Below are 25,490 nucleotides of genomic sequence, written 5' to 3'. Positions count from 1 at the left end.
ATTCATATATTCCAGCTATGTAATGGTATTTCTTGTCTCATACCTAGGGACTCAGAGGCGTCTCTGACACCACTGGGATCCAGAATGTGTTTCTTTTTCTAATTTTACCCACTAGAGAACACCTCTTTTCAGACCTCTGCAACTCTGACAATCAAGTTGAGCCATCAGACTCCCCCAACCTACAGAGCAGATTTTATCTGAACAGTTACATCCTGATGCAGTTTATTTTGTGGGCTGAAAAGAGAATGTATTATGTGTTATTGACATTATTCACCTCTTGGGAAGGAGACTACATGACCACAGGGGCAATGTGAAGGGTAATTTTATGGCGTTATAATGTGGAAAAGGGGCTGTGGTGTCAGCTCAGCCCCACATCCCCAGCACAGCCCTGAGGCACCAACCCCACAGGGGCCCGCTGAGACGCCATTAGAGCAGCCTGGCTTTGCGAGGACAGGAACACAACCACGCTCCTCCACAGCCCCGGGAGAGGCTGTGAGGGCTCCAGAAAGCACCGAGAGGGCCCCAGCGGCATTTCTCCACGCACTCAGCCCGGCCCCATAGCTAAAGGACAGCTCCTCCAGCCCAGGGCTGCAGAGAACTACATTACCCAGCAGGCACTGCGCGGCAGCACCTCCCACCACCCGGCACCTCTTGGCGCTAAGCATCTTGGGAGTTGCAGTCCTCCCCCCTCGGGAAGTTTAAACCGAAAAAGTTTCCTCACTCTTTCCGGGTACCTCGCCCGCTCTTTCCCTGGTTTCCATGGCTACCCCCGCGGGGCCAATGGCGCGCGGGCTTCCAAGGGCGGAGGGCGGGGCCAGGCGAGCGGCGGGCCAACGAGGGGCGGCCTTGTTGCGGGGTGGGCTGGCAGCGGGCACAGGCAGTCTCCTTGGGGCCGTCCCCTGGGCCGCGGCCTGGTGGCAGCGGGGCGAAGATGGGCGGCGGCGGCAGCACCCGGCGGGTCACCTTCGAGGCGGATGAGAACGAGAACATCACGGTGGTGAAGGGCGTGCGGGTGAGAGCGGGGCTCCCCGGGCACCGGGGTCCTCTGAGGGGACGCTGCGACCCGGCCTGGCTCGGCCCGGCCCGGCCCGGCCCTACTCTCGTCACGGCCCCTTGGCGGTCGCTTCCCTCCCCCCCCCCGCCCCGTTAATGAGGGGTTTTGTCGCTTAGGGTGCTCAGGGGAACGGCTCTGCTTCCCCTCCGGGTAGTGAGAGGTTTGTCCTGGTTGCCTGGGTGCTCTGACTCCTCTCTGGTTTCTTGCAGGCAGGGAGTATGAGGGTGGTGGGAGGGCTGGAGGAGCTACTTGGAGTCATTAGGGTTGGAAAAGGTCTCCAAGGTCATTTGGTTCAATCACCCCCTTCCACCAACGTCACCCACTAAGCCATGTCCCCAAGCACCTTTCCTTGAACACTCCCAGGGATGGTGACTCCACCATCTCCCTGGGCAACCTGTCCCACTGCCTGACTGCTCTTTGGGAGCAGAAATGTCTTCTCATTTCCAACCTGAACCTCCCCTGGCACAGCTTGAGGCCATTCCCTCTCTAGTCATATCACCTGTGAACAGAGGCTGACCCCCAGCTCCCCACCCCTTCCTTTCAGGCAGTTGCAGAGAGCAATGAGGTCTCCCTTGAGCCTCCTCTTCTCCAGACCAAACACCCCTAGTTCCCTCAGCTGCACCTCATAGGACGTGCTTCTGTCTCCCGTGGTCTCTGAGTCTCACAGCTCCTCCTGTCTCCTTGTTCTCTTACACACAGCTTATTCAATGGCGTTTGGGCCTATGGCAACGGGTTGGATCTAGATGATCTTTGAGGTCCCTTCTATCCCGAGCCATTCTGTGGCAATGCACCTACAGAAACATTCCTGTTCTGTCCCTATGTAGGGCACACCGTTACCCGTAATGTACCAAAAAGCTCCTGACACCACACCACAAAACCTTGCGGCACAGAAATTTTATCAGTGGCACAGCGCAGTTCCCAGCAGGAACGATAAGCAGCTGCCCTTTCTGTGAACAGAAACCTTACACTGGAGGAATTTCACACGTTCAGTGCACATTAGCCCACAAATGTTAGCAAAATTTTTCTAACGCAGATTTCTACCAGTGAGAGACATCGTGCTGCAGGTTTAGTAAAGAATTCTCTAATAAATATTAATTGTCATGCGCAGTCAAAAGCGTATTTTTATAGGGTTGATGTTTGAAGAAACCAAAAGGGAGTTCAGAGTTGGAAAATAAGAACTTCCATGTTATTCTTTTAACTTCTATTATTTTTTTTCCATGAGCTACAGTAGATCTGATACGGGCATGACTCGAATCCCCAGTTCAGGTCCCCATAATTAGTGCCAGAGCTTTAGGGCCTGCGTGTCAGTGTTAGGACAAGCTTAGTGGGTGACTTCTGTGCTGTGACCTGTATTGGGATGAAGCTCGTCTGCAACTGCCCAGCGTGCTGTTCCTCTGGTACCCAAATAACAGAGAAGGGCAAAAAACCTGATCTGTTACAAGCAACGTGTCAAGAGGGGTTGTTTCCTTTCCCGTTCCCTTTATCCTGTATTTGGTCATAGCAGTTTCTTGTGGTACGAGAGCGAAAATGACCTTGTTCAGTCTCATTCTCTGCACTCAGAGATAAATGCTCACTCCATGAAGAAGAGGAAGGATGGTTGAAATAGTTTATTACACGTCGCTGATAACATTTTAGCTGCTGGTATATCTTATTTTGGGGCTTTGTGCTCTTTTATTTTTAAGTTTTACTTCATTTTTGTGGGGGGAGAGGGGTAACGGAGATGAAGGAAAGGTGCAGTCTGACTCAGCTTGGGCTGGGGGTTGTATTTTTCAGCTCTCTGACAGTGTCATTGATCGTATGAAGGAACCTTCTTCACCCAGTGGAAGACAGCACCGATCATCCAGTGCAGGTACGCCTGTATTTTCTGTGCTTTGTCGAGGAGAAGGAAGTTGAATGTGCCTTCCAGATCCTTGTGACAAACCCATTGCCATTTCACTGAGAGGATTTTTTTAACGTTGACTTTTGCTGGTCTCTTTTTTTAATTTTCTTCTGACAATAAAACGTGCAACACAACAGCTTATTGCACTCGATTTTTGAAGTTATTATCTCTAACTTATTATCTAAAGGCCTTTCTTTTCTAAAATTAGAAAAAAACAAATATGGAAGTAATGCATTGAGTCCTGAAGTGAAAATTCTCGCATATTTAATCAACGCTGAATTCTAGCACAGCGAGCTTCGCTTGAAATACGGTTAACCCAAAGATAAAAGAATGATGGCTTATTTCCCCATTATGGAACAGCGGAAACGAGTTGTGTGCAGTTTACACAGCTCGCTGGCTCAAAATGATGTCTCTCTTACCACTTCGTGTTTTCGTTGCTGAGGTCTGTTCGAATGCATCGAGTGGGCTCCGTGCCAGGCAGGCGCTGGTCTAATTTAAAATAGTTCAGCAGAGTGAACATGACACAGCTACCGAAGGAGTGAAAACGAATGGCAGGGTTTGGAGCTCTTGATTTATGGCTGTTGACTGTGTGAAACCTGCAAGGTTCGAGGAAGGCTTCTTACCAGTGCTTCAGAAATATTCACGGTAACGATATTCCCAAAGATATTTGATATTCCAAACAAACAAAAAACCCACACCAAAATCCAGCCTCCTGATGAGAACCGTGGCTACAGTGGGCATTGTAGCAGGACCTGAAAGAGCAGAACATTTTTTCATCTGAATCGTAGAAAGGTTGTTTCCTGCTGCATGGCTGAAGATGTTTATGGTGTAGGTAGCTGGGTACCCTCTGAGGTCCATGGGAAGAAAAATACATTGTGGGGGATGATTCTTGTGGCTTACGTGGGAAATGTACTTGAGGATGTGACAAATTGTGCTCCAGGAGTGCTGAGGCGAAGAGTTTAGTTGTCAGTGTCTAAGGGGGTCAGGTGAATCCACCCCAGAATGTTTCACACATATTCCAGCTCCCAAGTGCTGCTGCGGTAGAGGTTTGGCTTTCCCCTTTATGAAAGGGAAGACTGTGACACAGCCAAGACAAGGAAAATACCTGTTCTAAAATGAAGTTAAACAGGTTCGTAAACTTATTTTGCCCAAAAAAAATGCCTAGAATTTGGTGCTTACTTAAGTAAGGTTTAGATAGAGTAGGGCTGGCAGAAACTGCAAGATTGTCCATCTTTTCTTGTTTAAATAGTGTCCATTTGACGATGTACGTGCACTTTGGTGTGCTGAAGAAATTATTCTAGGTAAAAGAAACTATTCTAGCTAATTTCTTCTAGGTAAAGGATTTATATGAAACAGTACTTGTGCATGCTAGTTGCTTTTACGGTGGCGCTTGTTGCTTTTTCATCCATAAACCTGGGTTCTGGAAATAACCTTGTGAACATCAGCTGGGGTTTTCGGGTTGTAGGCACCGGAGACGAAGGCTGTGATATCTCAAATTCTTTACTAATTCACAGTTTGCACATATGGGCCTAGTGAATTGCTCAACCCTTTGCAAGCTCAGGAAAGGTTACACGTATTTTTGCTCTAAGAACTAGTAATTTAGGTGAAGTGCTTGTGTTTACGTAGGATAATCGGGGTTATACACCCGTTGCTCAAATGATTTGTATTTAAGAAGATTAAATTATACTTAAGTATGTGCTACCACACCACACATTCCTCTGTCATTGGATGTTTTCTGATGAAGAGTTGCAAACTTGTGAATTCCTTTGATGCTGTAAGAGCAGCCAACCTGTTTGTTTTGTAGCCACATCTTAGTTTGTCAAGAGGCTGAATTTGGCTGATAAGGTGGCATTGTAGGAGTGGCACTCACATCAAAGTTAGTGCTCTGATGACTTAACGTTCAGCTTCTCTGCTGATGGCTCTGGGGGCTGGATCCCAGACCTGGAGACTCATTCTGCTGTGGCGTGCTTGGTGTTTTTTTCATTCAGCCTCTTGCACTGAAAGCAAAAGACCTTTTTCCAGGCGGCTACTCCCCTCCTGTGTGTGAATCTGGGACTGGTGAATTGTTTTTGTAACAGAGTGGATTTCTCACTGCCTCTGAAGAGAGTTTTCTAAGGGTTGTGGTGTTTGGAGGCTGGTTCTGGCTTCTGGACCACCAGCTGGCCAACTTCAGAACTTGACAGTTTGTCAGCCTACATTTATATCTCTGTACATTCTAGACAAATAATGCTTATCTACATTTAAAAAAAAAAGTCTAGAAGGAGAAACATTAAAGCTATTAAAAACAATCCTTTCCTTAAGCCTTTGATAGCTTTTGTTTGAGGAATAATGGATTAGATTACACGTGGAAGTGTGTATCTTGTTGCATGCTGATATACGATGTATTTATTGACTTCAGTTTGGGGTGGGAAAATGAAATTATATACACTTAGAATGAAATCTGACATCTAAATACTGCATCTTAAAACATGCTGGCTTGCTTGGATCATTTTATGACTTTTGAGTAATATTAAACGCACTAAAATATTTAACAAGTGTAAAATCTTTAAAGCATGTCTCTAATTCATAAAGCAATATTGATGAAAAGTACTTTCGTCAGATGAGAGCTTCTTCTTTTTTGAGGGTATATTATACCTAACGCTTCGGTTGTAGCAGACCAAGGGAATGATTTAATTCATTTTAGTTTGGTGCATATCAGGAAGGCCAATAGTCTGTTGTGGAGGTGGGGGGAAGAACAAATGCTTAAGTTATCAAGTTTCTGCATCTCAGCCAGCTGTTCTTTTTTCCTCTGCAGAAGCAGATTACACTGGGGATACAGAGGATTTTTTTAAAACTGTGCTATTTATTATTGTTACTGTAGTATCCTCAAGAAACAAAATCAGTAGAGGACCTGTGTCACCCACACAGGTCCTGTATGAGACTTAATAGCAGCACCTTCATACTGGTGAGGGGCTTACTGAGAAGCTGGCAACAGGCTCCTGGGGTTCATTGTGTGAAGATGAGACTGCAGACATGAAAGCAGGAGAGATTCAGGCTGGAAAAGAGGAAAAACTCTGTCATGATGAGACCAATTAAGCACTGGTAGATGTAGTGCACTGCAAGTACCAGTGTCATGTGCTCTGTCCATCCCTGGATGTCTTCAAGGTGTAAGTGGATAAACCTCTGAGCAACCTGCTCTGATCTCTAGGCTGACCCTGCTTTGAGCAGAGCATTTGGCAAAATCACCTCCTGAGCCCTCTTCCGAGCCGAATGACTCTGCGGTCCTAAGGTTTGGAGGCAGGGTGTGAAAATAAGTTTTCTAATTGCAACCAAGCATTTTATTCTTTATAATGCAAGTGGGAGCTGTTGTGATCACCTGGGCAATGTGCAGCCCAGGAGAACGCAGCTGAGGACTTTTTTTTACTTGGGTCATTGCTTGTAATCTTTGTCCAGTTTTTAGGATTTCTTTTCCTTATTATTTGAAGAATTAGAGCACGTATATATTCTCATTACTCCTACTGACAGTACTAGTACGTCTGGAGAGTCAGATGCTGCATGAATAAAACTAGAGCTGGAGTACCTCGTGATAAATATTGTGGGAGTCTCTGCTTTATTTCTTGTGACTTTGAATTGTTTTGGATTTGCACTTTTTATGAGTTTCTGGAAGTTTACAGGGTTTTGCTGAATTTATGCTAGTTAAGCAAGAATCCTCTGCAATAAATCCTGCTAGTTCTGTGCCCTTTAATGTATTATTTTCATCCACTTTTTTGTTGCAACAACACTTTTTCTCTATATAAATTGAAAGATGAAGTAAAGTGACATTTCTGTGGCTCTATTTTGTAAAATTCCTCTTATTTTTGGAAAAGGAAAAACAAACAAAAAAACAACAACAAAGCTTTAGCAAGACATTTTGGTGCCTGGGCTGATTCCCTGCTTTTTGTCTTCCTGTGAGACACCTGTAGATCTCGGGATGTTCCTTTCAGCCAGTGACATGAGTTTGCAACCTTTCCTCCTGCAGCAGCAACCAGGAGAGCATGGTCTCCATTTAATAATGTTTATTTTGCCTTATTCTAAGGGTAGATCTGGGTACTGCTTAGTAGAAGTTCTTAAACTTAACTGGCACTGAAAGCCTCTGTGAAATCAATCAAATAGGAATCAGAGCCAACAAACAGAGCTGGTCTGTGGGCAGCTGGTAGCCTGGAAGGCCCGGATTTGGATCTCCTAGAAACCGCTGTATTTGTAGATTTGGTTTGATTTCTGACTGATTTCTACAAAATAAATTATTTGAAGGGGCTTAGAGATGTTAGGGAGGGATAATTAAGACTTGTCTTTTGGTCTGAAAATCCTGGAAGCCTCTAAACTTGCCATTGTGGCAAGATTCTATTGCAAACAACATCCAACAGTTTTATTAAGGGACATCCTGCTGCCCTTGATGAGGTAAGTAGCTGTGTGGTGTAAAATATTGACATGCAGAGGGAAGGTAGCTTCATCAGAACATCTTTGCTTCTGATACCCAGGCTATAGTCTGCTCAGGGCATGTATTTTTTGACGCATGATCTAAATCTGAGCAAGCTGCCTTGGGTATTCTTACACGAGGCGCTGCAGCGCTCACTCCTGCTCTCGTGTGGCTTGCTGTATTGCCACTTAGTTGTCATGGAGTTTCTCGGAGATAACTTTATTTTCAGTGATGTATATTGATATTCTTTGGGTTAAAGGTTCACTATTGATGGAAGTATTTTATTATCAAAAGGTGAAACGTCTTGTAACTCACTCGACTGCTAAAGATGCCTAACTTTTAGTGCTGTCACTCTAACAGCAAATCTTTACTCGAGCCTGACATTCATGTCACTGGATTGCAGGAGTATAGGGAATCTGGAATTATGCATGGGAGATGAAGTAAGTTTTGCATAAATTAAAGTTCTCACTGTCTGTATGACATGCAAGGTGTTCTGCGAATGCTTTCGGATGACTGGGTATGTCCTTGTAAAATTGAACTAAAATTAGAAGGAAAAACTACGAACTAATGCAGCTGGCACTTCTGGTTTCCTTTTTGCCCATGGAAATTGGACAGGAGAGCTGTGGGAGGGCTTAGCTCACTCTGAGTCCTGAAAGTTCAGTATGAACCTCATCAGAAAGGTGGCATGTAATTGAGGGAGGGTTGGGTAGGTGTGGTAGAGTGTTAGAAAATAGGGGAAAAGTCCTGATGTAGTTGTTTAAAAGGCTTGGATTGTTGAATGCAGAAAAGTTACACCTAGAGCCTTACAAATGCTGGTCTTGGTAACAAACAGAATTTTTTAAGGTGGGAATGCAAAAGTCTGTATGTGCTCAGAGTACTCGTGTCCTATACTCCCTGTGTTTGTCCAATTCAAACATGTTTTGATTCTTCACTGAAACACTTTGAGATTTCGTTGTGGCTGTGCCTTTGGGCTGCCTGCTGTAATTGTGCTGTGCATGCTGATAAAGCTGGGGAGCAGCAGACTTCTCAAGTGCCCAAAGGTAGAGCAAGAAGGAAGGGCAGGAGCTGTTGGATCTTCTCAAGCAAATTTCAGATATTTCAAGGTATGACCTTACAGTTAACCCCATCTAATGGTCTCGTGTCTCATCCTATAAGGTGGTGTGCAGGGATTTAAGCCATCACGAAATGCCTGCAAGAAGAGTTTAGTGCTGGTTTAGCTCCCTGAATTGAACCTTGTGTGCTCTGAGAAGCATCTGCAGGAGAAGCAGGAGCACGTGCAGGACCAGCAGCCTCACTCTTCCTTCTTGGTGTGACAGCTGGCTTTTGGAACACCTTTGCAAATCTTGTCAGACTTGGGTTTCTTTCCTAAATAAGCAGCTTAAGCAACTTCATCACTGGTGGTTTAAGCGCAAGTGCCCGTGGGAGGAAACAAGCATGAGCACGCCTCTGAGAAATACATCATCAGTTTAGGGAAAAGCAGGACAGAGGTGATTTGTAGCACAGGTCATATGGAAATATGATGTAGAAATTCTTAGAATGTCATTATTGAGTTGCACAGACATTATAATTGCTTTATTCAGTACAATGGTCCTTATATCTTCAGGTATTCAGTTTGATGGTGTTATCTCAGAAGTACACTTAGTCCATTGCGTAATCGTCCAAAAAATGGTTTGGATTATTTTCTTTTCAATAAAATAGGTTGCGTTGCTTTTCACTGAAACAATCCTCAAATTTTCATGGACTAGATTTGTATTTTTTTTTCCTGAATACTGAAATAATATGCAGTTCAAGGGAGGATTCACGTTTTAAAATCAAAAAATAACCTTTACTGGTAAATTAATAATAACAATTTAAAAACAACCAAACAAAACCTGACCAAGCCCCTAAAAAGCCTTGTTCCTCTCTCAGTATTGAAGTGGACTGCATGAAATGTGTGCACTGAAATGTGCCCCAAGAAATGGCGTTTGTGTTTGCATTAGCCCAGAGTTTGTCATGGTGCAAATTTGGATTAAGTTTGTGCTTGCAGTTGGAAGGATGGGCCGAAGGGAGAAGGTTTTTCTTTGCATCTCTCTTTCTCTCCCTGTTCCTTCGTTTCTTTCACTGTAATGCAACAATCATGTTTAAGTTTGTATGGAAAAAGTGGTCCATGTGTGGGAGGCATTTATGGCTGGAATTGAAGTAATTGATTCCCATCCCCCCTTTCTCCGTCTGCTCCTGCTATTGCTCTATTTGTTGTTGCTCAGAGTTGTAAAGGGAGCTAAAGAAACAAATTCTGCAGCTTTCAGAGGTTCTGCAAATGGAAGAATTGAATTTTTGAGAGCTTGTGGAATTGAGTTTTTTTTCTTCTTGTCTCCTACACGCAGGTCGGAGTGAGAAAGCAAATACATCACATGGATATTGTCAGGTTCCAGGTGGACAGCTGATTGATGTAATTAGGGGATCTCATTTTAAAACCGATAGAGAACTTTTTATATTCCACGTGAAATTTAAGGAAAGAGCAGTCTGTCAAATCCTGTCCTACTTGGAAGCATAATTAACTAGGTCTTAGGCTGAGTTAGATCCATTTGATGATAGCCAGCGTCTTTTATAGTTTTTCCTCTTAGAAGTGGTTTTGTGTTTGTGCATCTCTTAGTGGATAGGCAGAATTTGCTTTCAATGGCACTCATTGAGAAGTGTCATTTTTGTTTCCATATATTCTTTGAAACAGGTAATTCTTATGTACCGCATACTGTGGGCTTTTTTTGGTCTCAAGTGGGTTTGTCAAAATTAAATTTCATGCTATTCCGCTTTAGGCTGCGTGTGCTCTATTAGGGTTTACTGAGTGCAGATGTTTGCTCTAAAAATCTTTGAGTAGTTGCGCGGTGCACACATAAAGCAATTTTTGTTGTAGCTGGTATAACAAGCATAGCCAAAGAATTTGCTTAGGACCAGCTTCTAAGTTAGAACTGGTTGTTTTTTGATGTGGAAGCCTGAGATTTGTGCGTGCTAAAACGCAATCTTCTAGTAGGTAGGGGAAAATCAGGCTTAAAGACAACTATTAATTGTGGCGTGGGATTCTGGTATTAATTTCTAGTACTGCAACAAGGTGAATTAAGAAAGCCAGTGAAATTGTTCCTAAAAACATAGGGGAAAAAAAATAACCTGGGAAAAAGATTGTAGGCATTTCATGGAGCTCTTTGCCAAATGCAAGTAGTAATGAATTTGAAGGACTAAATGCTTTTGCCTTTATGCATGGAGTTGTTGCCATTGCCTTTTACTAGCACTGAATGGTTTTGTAGTTAAATCCTGGCAAAGTTTTAGACCTCTGAGCTTAGACGGTTGGAGCTCAGCCTTAGGCTAAGCTTCTGGAAAATGCAGCCAGAATCCATTGTATGGTTACGAGGCAGGTTTGGGAAGAGACAGAAATCGCAGTTCATGTATGCTGAAGTTCTTGGTTCCTACTGAGAGTTAAACGTGCTGGAGATTGCCGGCAGTGGATGTGCTCTGAACAATTGGATCTTTCCTGTGAAATTTCAGTCTTTGACTTCTCTAGTCCGTGCTGTGTCTAGGCACCGGAACAAAACCCAGCTCTTTCTCCTTTGTCCTTCGGAGACCTTCCTGGGATTATAGGTCGAAAAGTCCAGATAGCTGACTGAGATAAAGGGGTATGTAATTTAAAGGACGGTTAGAATGAAAGTCATTTGAAGCAGCTTGAATAGTTCTGCTGTCTTAAAGAATACAATCAAAAATATTGATGGTTTTAATGAAGGAAAGCTGATAAGTAAATGGGAATTGTTTGCCTGGACCAGTGTTTGGATTGATAGCACTGTGCAAGGAAATTGTCATCCTGCCACAGAACATCCTCTCCAGTTTGAGAGTAAAATGTGTTCTTATCCAAGTTCTCTCTCTGCTGACTACAAAAATCACTAAAATGTCACTAAAATGAAGTGAGTGGGGACTGCTATGAGGGAAGAACATCTCCAAATAGTTCTAAACCAAGCCTCCGATGAACTGGTAAGAGACCATTTCCAATCACACACAGTGGGAGGGGGTTCTAAGTACACTTTTTTTTTTTTCTTCTTAGCATTATTTAAAAACACCACTTGTTAGGTGTAGCGTTCCTCAGAGGTCTTGTTATCCTGCTGAGGCAATAAAACTCTGTGGGTTTAATAAATAATGCTACTTTGCTTTCCATCATGCTTTATGTACAGGTTAGGGAATCTTCGGTGTGGTATTAAAGAATGCTTTGGAGGCATGGTTTATCACATTAAGATGAAAAGAAAAGCCTTGTTTTATTCCTTCATCTTCAGGCTGCAACCAAGTGTTACTAAACCTCTTCATCACTTGTCAGATCAGACAGGTTAAGTATATTGTAAAGTGCTGCTTCCTGAAAGGTTTCTACCGCTTGTTTTTTTAGTTAAACAGGAGGTAACCACTCAGTCTCTTTTCTTTATGTTCCCTCCTACCTCGGGGAACCATTATGCAGCTTCAGCTTCTGCTACAATTTTATTTTTTTCCCGAGACTTTTGCACGTTTGCATGTGCACCAAATTCCTCCATTTTAAATGATCTCATGTGCAGATCTACTAGTGAAGTTTTGAGGAACACCAGCCTGGAAATCGCAGTTTTCAGGTGTTACTACTTGTTGGTTGAAGTCTAAATTTAAAAGCCAGAGACGGGACATTCTTCTCTTCACCCTCGAGGTTTGTTGTGTATCTGTTGCAACAGATCTGCATCTGTGTATTTGTTGTAACACCTGACAGTGCTTCTTGAAGCCAATTTTATTGGCTTCTCAATTTTAACTTCATAACATTTGATTTCCCCTACTGTTAATCATCTGAAAAATAAGCATCTAGCCTAAGCTAGTCATTTAGACTAGGGGTGAGATTTTGTGGTTCATCCAAGATGATTGTTTTTTTTTTTTTCCTTTTTTTTTTTTTCTTTTCTCTGGTGAGAAGGGAACAGCTTAAATGAAAGGAAAGGACTCATTTATCCCTGTTGTTACCAAGTGGCATTGCTCAACAGGCAGAGATGGGGCTGGATATTCTGAAATTTAAGCAGAAAAAGTAATAGCTGCAGCAATCAGAATTATAGAGGCAGTGATTATTGTGTAAGAGTGGCTTTAATACTAACCAGAAACCTAAGGAAAATGATTTTTGAAGAAGCAGCACTGGATGTTGCCATCATGTCTCGTGGTCAGTTAAGTTTTGACTGAGGACCAACCTGGTTTTATGCCAGGCTGTTGAAGAGGGGACTGAACACCAGCTCCTTTTAATCTGCACTGGCATTTGCAGAGGAGGAGAGAGAGCGATTTACTCAAGGAAAAAGTGAGCCTCATGTTCCTGGATTAACAGGAAGCATCTGCTGACCAGCTACTCTTTGTCCTTAGGTTTTTCATTTCTGACCTTTTGCCTGGCAGAACAGCCTTTTATTTATTTTTCCTCCCCTCTAACTTTTATTAAATTCCTGCCCTGTCTTTCCGGGATCTGAAAAGCTCCTACCCGGTGAGTTTGCTCTTTCATACTGGGCTAACCAGTGCTTGGTGACCAACAAAGGCAGCTCGATCTAGAATGGGACCCCATCTGCTTTTTTTTTTTTTTTTTTTTTTGGTACTGCTGCTGTTTGCTGTGCCCTTCTGTAGGGTCTTGGTTTTCCTTCCAGCTAACAACTTCCTTCATTAAAAAGCTATCAGCGGTGGAGGCGGTACATCAATTTAGAGACCAGTCATTTAGAAAAGTTTGTCTTGTTGCTCTATCTCATTAACACTGACATTTCTCATAATGAGTAGATTATGACTGCAAGAATTTTAAACATTTCAGCATTTTTTCCTTTTGTGATCGGTTCTGAGTAATGAAAATACTTATAAATGTCATGGCTTTGTCTTTAATTTTCATTTCTTATTATGAGCAGTGATGTGGTGCAAAATAGTGGGATGAGGATACCTCAGCTCCCACATTTCAGAATTAATAATACCATAGCTGTCTGATGGTTAAATATAAAGCCAGTTTGGCTGAAGCTGGAGGAAGACACACTACAGTGCTTTGTAGGGAACTAAACAGAAACAAATCCTTGCTCCTGTGCACAACCTGAGCGCCCTCCTTGCTTCTGTAGTGCATAGACTTGACATGATAGCTATTACTAATCTGACTTCTCATGCCCTCTCATTGATGTTACATGAAATAAGTGTTCTGTCACTTTTTGTTATTAAAGCTTGTGTTTCAGACTATTTTTCAGACTAAACATGCTGCTGTGTGGGATGTAGGAAACAGGAAACATTACCCTTGAGACCTAAGAAGGTACTTAGACGCTTGGTACTTCTACGCTTCCTTTTGTGAGTCAGTGATTCTGATCTGTAGGACCTGGTTATAAACGCTGATTAAAGGTCCTTGTGCTTCAGATTTGGATTTAGATTCTTTCTAAATCCTAGTGATCATCGTCAGATTCTAGTTTCATCTTAGAGTGCTGTTTCTGAGCTGAATAAACAAATTCCGGAATTACTGTTTTCTTAACGCTGATACAAAACATCCTTGTATCAGCCTGTTGCAACTTGAATGAATCAACTGGAGATTAAGTTTGAGAGTGCCACAACAGCTGTTAAAGATCCACTTATTTATCACTGCAGGCTTCTCTTTGTACCTAATTTTAAGTGAAGTGATTGCTTTCAGACTTTGTGCACAGTTTCGGCGCCCATGTCATTGATAAATAAAATCATGACTCGATGTGGAGATGGTTCCACTTTTTTTTTTTTCCTGAGTAGTCAGCTTCTGGAAAATTTTCCTGCTCTTTCAAGTTTAGTGATAAATGCTAGATTGCTTTAATTGCACAGAGCAGAAGTTTGGCATCTTGATTTATTTTTGCACGCAGCTCCGACCACTGAGAAATTAGGTTAACTGGATCAGCAGATGTATTGATGAATGTTATCTCTGGGCGAAATGCTTTTCCTTTTTTTTTTTTCCCCTCTCCTTTCATTAACCTTTACAGGTGAAGACCTACTTTTTCTGCAGCGTGATGGCCATAAGGCCTCTTATATAACTTGTTTTTATCCTCTCTCTTTCCCACAATAACTTTCAAGGTTGTGAACCAGTTTTATCCAAACTTGACAGAGAGGTAAACTTCTCGAGGGTGATTAACTTCTGTGCGTGTTTTCTGAGCATTTACAAATGGGTGACAAGTGGTACTGTCAGAGTGTTTCCTGATAAGATGTCCTGATCAGCATTACATATCATAGATTGTCTTCCCACTGCTGAACAGATTTGCAAAATGAAGATAACTACTGCGGTTTCCCACAAGCAGCACCTTGTGACTTCCTTTATTTGACCATCAAGCCTTTTGTTGTGCTCCTAGAAATTTCCTCAAGAGGACACGTTCAGGACAGATGCTTCTTAATGAGTGATGTTGATCTGTGGTACAGCTGCTGCAATGAAGATCTCTCTTATCAGCAAACAGCCCTACCTCACAAATAGCCTTTTTCTTTCACTAGTTTAATTATAGATTTCCCTCTGAATCCCTTATCCCTTTTCTTCCACCTTATCAGTGCTTTGAAATTTCGTTTTCCTTTATTCATCTTTTTTTCTACTTTTTTTTTTTTTTTCTTTTGGAGGTCTTCAAAAACGTGTAGGTGTATAGCTTGGTGACATGGTGGACTTGGCAGTGCTAGGTTAAAGGCTACCAGATGATCTTAGAGGTCTTTTCCAACCTGATTCTATGATTCTGTGATCTTTCATCCTGCATCTCGCTGGCCTTCTTCTCTTGCCCCTTCCCTTCAAAAGGAGTAGTCTCCTTGGCTGGGGAGGGAAGGGGAACTCTGCCAGGTTCACGGATGTGGAACCCTGTCTGGAAAAAATCAGAGCATCACTGGCGAGAAGGGAAAGATGTTTTGGTGTTAGGGGTGAGCTTGGAGATGAGGCTTAGAGATGATGTGAAATGGAGACTTGCTGATTCATAATGAAAGGGAAATCCTGGGGAGTTGCAAGGCTGCAGAAAACCCTAGGCATCAGTGAGCTGGGGTGGGGTGGGAGAGCGTGGGTGAAGATGAAGGGGGGAGATCCTCCTTTTGGATGGCCACAGAGTCTGGTGCTGCTTTTGGTGTGCTCTCTGATGCTCTGCTGTCACACGCATTTGAGATTCAGAAGCTGAAGGAACAAACTGGGTGCAGGAAGATGCCAGTCTTCAAAACCAGCCATGGGGTGGGACAAACAAAAAGCTGCTTGTTCTGCTCTGTACTAAAATTCAGAGGTGACTTGTTAAATTTGATGTCTGGTGGTAGCTTTAGGTAACAGTAGCTGCAAGTTAGTGATGAGTGATGGTATCAGTACAGGAGGGTCACTTGGAACCAGTTTTATGGCACTGCTTACTGTGTGACCCCTCAGGAGTCTGGGGGAATCTGTGAATTATGACCTAATACAGGACAGGAGGCTAAAGTCTCCTATAATGCTGCATCTGGTGAGTGAATACAGGCGTGCTGATGGGCAGTCAGCGTGTGTGGAGCTTTGGATGAGCCACAGAATTCATCTTCATGGTTCAAATGGTATGGTGACATTAAAGAAGGTAGGGTTATTGTATATATAAGAGGAATAGAACCTAAATCCATAAGAAGCTATGGCATCATTAATTTAGTCACTCGTGGAATGGAAAATGCTGTTGGTTTTAAATTTTGCAAACCAGAGAGAATTTCCTTTGGCATTTGGAGCTGTGAATGTGCAGCCAGATTTAGAAATCGTGTAAGCAATAGTGAAGGGGTTGGAGGTCAGAAGGCTGATGAAGCATCAGCATCATGGAGTTTTATCCTCCAGCAAATATTGGTTGGTGGTTATCTTTCGTTTGTTTGCCTTGTCCTCTTTCTCCTCATCAATTGTTCAGATTGGTTTGGTTTGGAATCTCTTTGTGGCTGCTATAAGAAGACAGACTATGACAGGGTGTGTTAAGGTCATTGAAAGTTACGAGTATGAATGGGACACAAAAATACAGGGAACGTGTCAAGTTTAGGTTGGAAAGCTAAATGAATATAAATTTATATCTTGCAGACATTTATTTGGAGAAGAAAAAATTGGTTTCTTATTGATATAAATAGTCACTTGCCCTGTGTATATGGGATGCACAACAACAGAAAATAACATCAAGCTTTCTTTATCCTGTTATGTATCCATGCTAACTCATCTTGTTCACTCACTAAAAGTCATCACTTAACCTTGTTTTGGCAGCAGTGCCCATTCCCAGCTCTTTGACCCACACAGATATAAAAACAGGGGCTCCCCTGCCCCCCAAACAGCCGGCACGTGGACATTTGACAATAAAATCCCATACCTGGAGCTAATGGGAACCGATGGTGAGGAATGTGAAATATTCTCGACATCGGGCTTTTTGTCTGAGTGATGAGTGGCTTTGTGAAGCTTGTTGAAAGCAAGAGCAATCCAGAGCTGGAATTGGGGAAAATGGACTCTGCAGTGCCACGGATAGCGTGCAATCACAGCTGGAGAGCCTTCCTAAAGGAGCTGGCAGCACATGGACTGAGCATCACAATTTGCTGTTTGTGTAGCCTTGTCGATACAGAGAGTCCTATTTGGGAGAGCTGCCCTGTGCAATATTCTAACTAATCCTTTGCAATTCGTTTGCTAAAGGTAAAACTAAAGAATTGTTTTAGTTTAGAAACCTTTTAACGGTTACACATAGGAACACTTGATAGTGCGCTGTCCCAGGTAGAGGTAGAAGGCATGACGTGAAATAATTTTTTGATAGCAGGTGTTTTATTTCCCCAGCCTGCCCAAGTGAGAATTCAGCTGAGGCCGACTCTCACAGCTTCTTTATCATGGACTTGATTGCATCTTATTACTTCTATGAAGCGAGATTTTTTTATATATAAGTTCCTTTGATGTTATCCGGATTCTGTACCACTTAAACAATCATCTTCTAGTTTATTCTTTGTATGATAACAGAACTTGTGGGTTCTGTTGTGCAGGTTTTATAATATTAGAGTTATATTCAGACAGCATTGAATTTTACTGAAGAGGATCAGAATATCTTCAAGACAGGGAATTTCTTATGTCAAGTGGACGATTTTTTTGCAAATTATTCAAGGTTTGTATAGGAAAACTGTAAGCACAAACATCTGCTGACAGATTTTTTTGGGGTTCACTCTACAGCATTGAAATACTTGTAGGACATACATATGTGTACATATATATAGTACATACACATATATATTCCTATATATATTTGAATAATCATAAAGTCTGATGGAAGAACTGCAGCACCGCAGTTTTAACCATGCAATGAGCGCACCTGTCCATTCTGCCACCACGATCATTGCCACTCAGTCTGAGCTGAGTTTGGGGAGAATTCAAGGAGTTTTCTGTGCGATGTGAAACCCCAGGTGGAGAACCAGACACACATCTCGTGGTGGTAGAGCAGCAATGAGCAGAAGGGTGCTGTGTGTGCAGGCTGCGTGCTGCCACGCGATAGCCCGCTTTCCTGTGCTCAATTTCTCCTTTGTGTGTCGGTTCAAAGATCTAATTTTTGCCTCGGGATTTTGTGATTTTAAATTTCTGGCTTTCTGTGGTTTGGATACATCCATTTTTTATTTGATTTTTCATTTGGTTTATTAGAAAGCAACCCTGAACCTGTTAGAAGTAATGGAAGTTCTCTTTTTTTTTTCCCCATTACAGAATGAATCTCAAGAACGAGTTATTGTTAAATAAAGCTGTGAAGCACAGGCAGGTAGAGCCCAATTCAAAGAAATGTGAGGCAAAGCCTGGTAATCCCCCTCCCTCCTGTTTTTCCAGACCCCCTTTATAAGTTCATATTAATTCAGTGTTGAAATTCACAGCTAAAGTTACAGCAGTAGTGGGATACTGAGGAGAAGATGTTCCAAATATAATATAACTATCTTTGCTTTCTTATTTCTAGCTTGTGTATCAGCTTATTGCTAATTTAAATTAGTATAAATTGATTGATACCCACATTTACATTGTAAAATAGATATGGTAATATATGCAAGAGTGCCTTTGGAAAGTAAAATAGTAAATAATTTCAAATTATGCACACTTAATTGCATTGTTTTTGTATTTAATTATCTGACGAGCTTGCTTAAGTATCGCTGCACATTACCAATGTTTATCGGTTAACACCAAATCCTGTCCTTGGAGGTGTGCTGTGTGTTCATACCGAATCCGTGACTGCTGGAAGCGGCTCTAATTCTGACTGAAGTGAAGTCGCTGCTCTCCGTGCTCGTAGTTAAAGTTGTGTGAGGCTGAGAATTTATGCTAAAGGATGCTATTGGGGGAAAAAAAAATTCATAAATAAAAGAAAAATCGGGTTAAGTGGTGACTGTGCACTGCTCTATGGCTGATACTATGCATTTCCTAAAGGTTTTATTAAGGTCGCCCACCAAAGTGACAGCTCCAGCACCCTTCCCACCTCGGTTTTTATTCCTGGCAGTTCACCTGGGCACACCCCAGTGGCTTCCCGAGGGCCTCACAGGGGTTCCTTTGTTGGGGAGAGAACAGACACTCTGTTCTTTAAGGCGAATAATTCATTTCTGCAGGTTTTCTAGCCCTGGTGGAACGAAGGGATAGTCGTGTGTCGTCTTCCCCCTGTGTAAGGCTAATTTGTACAATTATGGGGTTAAAGACTGGGTACAGCAGTGTTGGAAAACCATTAATTCTTTAAGAAAGCATCGTATGATGGGAATACTAATGTGCTAACTGTTCACAGCGCTTCTTTATTTCCTCTTGTGTGCTGCCACCGGCAAATCCAGGCTCTTGCAAAAATAATAATAATTAAACATGCTTCTTTTTCTTCAAACACTGCCATTGTTGTACCACCAAATGTAAGCACAGTAAATAGATTTGCTGCTGCTTCTTTAATCAGCCTGAAAATCCTACAGGCTGGTTTTAAAACTAGCAGTCTTTCTGTTTTCTTTAGTGTACAATGAATATTTGTATGGCTCCCTTAACAACTTGCATTTTTAGGAGTCGGAGATAAGAGTTCCTTGACAGCATCACTGATGCCCAGACGAAGTGGGAGTGGATAATTCTGCCAGAATTTCACACTTATATGAGATGAACAGCTCTGATGGGCTGATGCTTCTGGGCACGTGGAGGTGGAGCTGCCTTGCCCTGGTTCACCAGGGCTCTGCAACCTCGGTCAAAGCCCCTGAGACGTTGAGAGCGCTGGTAAAAGAAGCAATATCTTCTTATTGTTTAATTGCACAAGAAATCTATCATACACTCTTCTTTTTTTTTTTTTGTCTGGTCCAGCAGAAATTCTTGTATGCTCCTCGAGTGCCTGCTTATGGCTCTTCTTTCGAAGCGGAGTCACAGATCAAATATTTTGTCTCTGCTGTTCAACTTAAATCCCTGCTGTTGATATTGAAGGTTTTCGTATGGAATGTAGACGTGGCACAAACTGGAGTGTTTATTAAGTAGAAAGTTTTTCAAATTACAATAATTTGATCGCGTGTGCATAATGTAATGCTTGCACGTTATGAATTTGATGGGAGTGTGAGTGGAAAAATGTTTTTTAATTGTGAAAGGCTCATAACATATTTATAACCCCACATCTTGATGCTGTGAGCCTACCAGGTTGCTACTCCCTGCTTCCTGATTCAATACTTCTCGCTGTTAGCGTGCAGTTAGGGATTGTCCCTGTGACATCTTCATTACCTTTAATGTCAGCAGAGCTGCGGTTGCCCTGCCAGCTCCCGAGGCAAACGATGGGGCTGGAGGGAGCCCCAAGGTGCGTGGCCCCAAGGGTTGGTGTTCCTACCGAGGGAATTGCGTTGTTGGGTCAGATCGATGGCTTGCAGTGCCTCATTCTCTCTTGTCAATACCAGATGCTAGAGGTAAATGCAGAAAACTCTGTAGTAATTGGGGAATAGTTTTTCTAGGGAAAAAAGTCTTCCTGTCTGTGGCAGTGGTTGGTACATGCATGTCCTCCCACTCCGCTTTGTGTATTTTGTAGCCTGTGGTGCTCTTTAGTCTTTTTTCTCCCCTTGATTTTACTTGCTTTTGGCTTCAAGAATCATCGAACGGTTGAAGAAAGTGGTGCCCGTGGTGCATTTCAAATAATCCAAATAAAATCTTCTAAACGCTGCCCTGTCAGCTGTGCTGTACGGATGTATTTTTTGTAAAAGCAAATTTCTCTCTCTGTTAGGAGGCCACTCAAATGACCTGGAGGACATCTGTACGATCCTGTTCTGGGCTTTGAGAACGTCTGAAGGACGTCCCATTCACTGGCTAACCTTTTGTTTTTAGCAGAGCTGAATGAAACAGAACAGCAGATCTGGTTGTTTTCCTCTTTATGTAAATTCATGCTCTGAATATTGTTTAGCTAAGTATTGTCTAAAACAGGCTTGATTGTATCAAACCTAAGTGTCTCTTCGTTAATAACTTAATGCACCTGCCCTTTCAGGGATTGGTTAAGGTGCCTCTTAGTAAATGCTGTTTCCATTAATGATACTTTGCAATCCCAGGACTAATGGGTGAGAGTGAGAACAAGTTACGGATTTACATCTTCTGACGAGTGTGGACAGCAAGGGCAAAGGAAATTGGAGAGAATATGACCAAAGTAGCTGAACTGCATATATCCTTACATGCCAACCTGCAGTAGACTTAGGAGATATAGTTGCTATTTTCTTCTCAAGAATTGTGATTGTCGCAGAGGTCTTGGCTTTGCATCCATCCTGCTGGTGTTTGGCTTCTGCATGTTCCACGATGGAGCATGGGATGTATCTCTGAAGCCTCCACAGATGTTGGTGACTGCTGAAGCTCTCCCATACCCCTAACTCCGCAGTCCTCATTGCTTCCTCCCGTGATTATTCAAAGCCTTTTGGACCCTGGAAAACACATCAGCTGTATGCTTTCTTTTTCATCTGATTCTGAAGAATCAATACTGAGGGTTAAGTAAATGGCTTTGCACGCTCTTTTAATTGTTTGGGTTTGTTTTTAAGCAATTGCATTAGTATTTATGGTGTGGATTACAGAAAACAGTTTCTATATGTGAGTGGTTTCCCAAATGATTTAGATAGGTTTTGTGGACTTAAAAATAAATAAATAAATAGAAATCTGAGTGTCTTCCTTGCCTGGAAAGGCATTGAAATACATTAGTGCAGAGGATGCTGTCACACTTGTGTAGCTGCTGGTCTGATCTATGCTCTTTTCAAACTAAACCCCTGTTCCAGCACAAGGTGCCCTCACACCCTTTCCCTCATGTTTTCTCCATACCCATCTGAAGGCACAAAGTCAACTGGAATGATCTGATAGAACACGTGAGAAACTGTGCCACAGCTTTTATTTTGGGAGTTGCCTCTACTTTCCTTTGGGCTTGCCTGGAGATTTTGGCCATTAGATAGGTATTGGATGTAATTTGTGGCTTCTTCAGATTTCTTAAAGCTTTGTTTAAATTGATCGAAGAAGCTGAATGTATTGAGAAGAGGGGTGTTAACCAAATATGTATCTGAGTATGTCCCTGGAGTAAATGGAAATGGTTTAAATAAAAACTGGTTAACTTACCTGTACCTGTGTTAAAGTTACATTTTGTACAAGAAGGGGAGAAAATGCCTTGTGCATTTGTGCTGTAACATATGACCTAAATATCCATATCTTGTATCTTTCAAGCCTTTCCAGAAGAGTAGGTGGACGCGGAGGAAAGGTCACGTTCCTCCTCCTGCCGGCCATCCAAATGGCAAAGTGTCCTTGTCCTCTGACACTCAGGGCTTGGTCTGTCAAGCTCCAGCCAAGAGCTTTGTGTATTTCTTTTCAAACAGGTATTCTGTGTCTGTGGTGGCGTTAAAGGAACAGTTTGGCCAGTCCTTTAAGCGGCATGTGAGCTGCTGCTAGATCCGGAGCTAGATGTGAGCAGGGTAATGAGCCCTTTGGCAATGCAGCTGGTGGCCCTCGATTTCCATTCTCCTGCGGAGAATGCTGCTTATCAGACACCTATCAGCCTTCAGATGCTAAGAGGATGGAGTTATTTCTGGCTACAGAGCTGTGGCTTTTGGAGTGTAGTTCCCATTACTGACCATCTATCTAAATTGTCTTGTGATGTGAGCTGTGCATTAGCACATTCAGGCTTGGGGAAAGGTACAGCTGCATTTTATGCTCTTCCAGGAGCCAAAGCAAGCACTGGGGTGCAAGTGTGGCCTTCTTCGGTGTAGTTGTCTGAATATCTTTCAAGTTTCTCAGCTCAGGGATGCACTTAAAATGAGCTTGACACTGATTTACAGGATCCCGAAGAACTTCTAAAATCCTTAGAGGGGTTGTGGAAATGGCTAAGTAATGTTTGGCAGCTGCTGTGTGCTTATTGTTTCCCTATCGCGCTTAATTTTGCAGTCATCCACCCACCAGGTTCTGATATTCTCTAGTAGTTTAATTGTCAGCTGTTTTTAATGCCCTATTGTCTGAGCAGAGTTTGTCATCACAGGGAAATATTGGTTTTATCTAGAATGTTTTTTTTTTTTTTTTCCCCGATCCTCTTTCTAATAAATTAACTTTCCTCATTTTAAATGCTTCTTCTCCCTTATAGAACTGCAATTTTTTACTGAAACATCATAAACTTCCCATCTGGGAGCTACCTAATTATATCTTACAATAATTCCATTGAATGATCTATAGCTCCACTTTTATTTCCTATTAGTATCCGCCTGATCGATGGCTAACCTAATTGATTGTTAAGGTCAAATGTCTTTATTGGCTGATGCCCGAATCTCTTCTTATTATGACTTAAAAGACCATTCTCTGGTCTGTTAAACTTCTTGTGTTTGTTTTTGCACAGCAGAACGATAAAACTCAAGGAATAGCTGCTGGTGAAAAGTATCCTTACGCAACATTTCGTCTATTCTCAGGTGCAGTATTAAAAGGAGGTGAAATATTGAGGTATCTGGGCTGAACAGAACTGCAGTAAGAAACACTTGATCATGGCTTTTGAGATTGTTCTGTGAATAAGGGAGCTGTGACGTGAAATAAATTCCTCGCTTTTATGACAGCTTAATCATTTCTAAGTGTACAAATGCAGAACTTTAACTGCTTTCATTTTGGCTTCTGATGCTTACTGAGGTGTGGGGGAGATTAATGTGTGCTGCCGCACAAAGCCAGGATCCTTGTGATTGCCTGGTATTTTGCTGAACTTTTTGTCTCCTTTGACAAGGGAGTTGACTGTGGCTATCTGATCCTTGTTTGGGAACGTACAGGTGTGATACAACAGCTCAGTATCTGTGCAAACGGAGGGTGTGAGCATATCCTTGGATCCAAAAATGGTGGAAGAGTGATGGCAGTAAGAAGAGAATCCCAATAAAACGAGTGCTTGCTTTTTTCCTCCAGGGTTTGTGGTAGCAGTCTGTTAGAAGATCCATGTTTACCTCTGGATTTTCACGCATGCAAGTCTGATTGCAGGCTGGCTTCTCACTTGCCGCTCACGAGTGTCCCCTCACCCTTTCCCAGTGCAGCTCCCTCCTCCGAGCATGTGCTGCGTCTGGCAGGGTGGCTGTCGATTCGTCCTGCTTTCTTTAAGATGCCTCTGACTGAATGAGCTGCCCAAGATTTCCTTACAGTTGATGGAGCTGCTTCATTCATTCATAAAGCTCGCCGTTATCAAAGTCTACTTCAGATGAGAAGAATTGCACTGAACTCTGTTAACTATAAAGGGAACGAGCTAGGTGATGTTTGCAGATAAAGCCAGCTCCTGGGGACCAGGTCACTGAGATCCGTGGCTATTTGTCCTTGGCTTTTTTTGTGCATCTCCTTGTTTTTAAAAAAAATTGGATTGCTGCCTGACGTGTAATGATTAGCTGGCTGGACAGAGGGGATACAGGAGTGGGAGACTGCCCCGCTTTATGGTGTGGTCAATAGGCACCTTCTAAAGCCCTTCTTTAGGTTAAAAGTTGTCCCCCCAAAACCAAACAGCGAAGTTGTCTCTGAAATGAGGCACGAGCTTGGTGATGGGGGCACTTTACCGGAGCATGATGACACAGGAGCTTTAACCTGCCTGTTTCAGGAGGTCAAAATCCCAATGTTCCACTTCTAGGCAAGAGCTTTAACTGTTAGATTGCAATGGAAGAGGAGAGGCAGATGTCTCATTCTCCTTGGCCTCAGTTTCTGGCTGCTGACAGCTGAATCCCATCTTGGTGCCCAAACAATACAAATGCAACCTGTAAGGGGAGTGCTTTTCTAACTGCTGGCTGGCTCACTGCTTGTATTATGCTGTCTTAAAATGATGTTACTGCTTTTTCCCTACCAAAGCAAGTGGTTTTGTTCCTCCTTCTGAGGACAGATAAGGGGATTGTATCACCTTTGTGAGTTTAACATCTATACCCTGCCTAGGTGATGGGCATTTTGGGGTGAGATTGCCCATTTTGTAGCTCTCTGGTTCCACGAGTGGGATTGGAGCCAGATGCTTTGCAGAAATAATGAAGTTATCCTTACACCTGGAATACAAGAGGATGGCAGAGTTAGAGGTGTAGGTGACCTGGTATTCCAAAAATTTCAGATTAAGGTTTATATTGGTAAGAAGCCTGGATACAACTCGATTTTTAATCTTGTTTTACAGCTCTACTGTATAGGAGGAGAAGAAAACTACAGGAGAAACCACTTTTACTGCTACAAATTGACATTTTATGCAAAGTTAGTAGCTGTTCTACCAAAGTTTGTGTAACTTTTGATTACCCAGCTAACACATTTTCCCCAAATAGATGATCTGGTTCTTTATTAGTGGGTAACTGGGATTTTGTCTGTTTTATTTCTGCTATGTATGTGTCAGGCTGTGTTTGGATGGAGATAAAACGTAGGAAACCATTTCCGAAATGTGCATTTGTGGGTTTTTTGTTTGTCTTGGCTGCCACAACCATTCAGTGTGGTTTCATCTGGAAATCCAGTGAAACTTGCATGATTGAGAGCTTAAATATCAAAGAGCTATGTGTTCGTAAACAAAAGCCTGATGGAAGGTTTTTGGTAGTCTTAGGTGTCTTTCAAGCTTGTAAAACTTGGTGGATCTCCTACTTTTCTACCTTCACGTGGAAAAGTTTATTCATAGACATGAAGAAGTTACTTCCATGCTTAAGTCAGTTCTTAACCAGCCTTCCAACTAATTCATCTGATGGAGTCTCAATGAAGAAAATGCATTTTCCGTGTCTGCCTGCTTAGATGAAATTAGGAG

General features: G+C 42.5%; 1 protein-coding gene across 2 annotated transcripts in view; it reads left to right on the top strand.

The window, feature by feature from the left end:
- Positions 1-854: 854 nt before the first annotated feature.
- The window catches only part of CHCHD3 (coiled-coil-helix-coiled-coil-helix domain containing 3), a 148,352-nt gene continuing 123,716 nt past the window's right edge, over positions 855-25,490 (top strand). For both annotated transcript variants that reach the window (XM_084298133.1, XM_084298132.1), the window contains exons 1-2: positions 855-1,012; positions 2,828-2,903. In XM_084298133.1, the coding sequence (XP_084154259.1) occupies positions 932-1,012; positions 2,828-2,903 (157 nt within the window). In that variant the 5' untranslated portion in view covers positions 855-931. The remainder of the gene's footprint in view (positions 1,013-2,827; positions 2,904-25,490) is intronic.

This window comes from Netta rufina (assembly GCF_964035555.1).
Source record: "Netta rufina genome assembly, chromosome: 1".
NCBI lineage: Eukaryota > Metazoa > Chordata > Aves > Anseriformes > Anatidae > Netta > Netta rufina.
The sequence above is the reverse complement of the archived record's forward strand: the minus strand, read 5'-3'. Positions and strand labels throughout refer to the sequence as shown.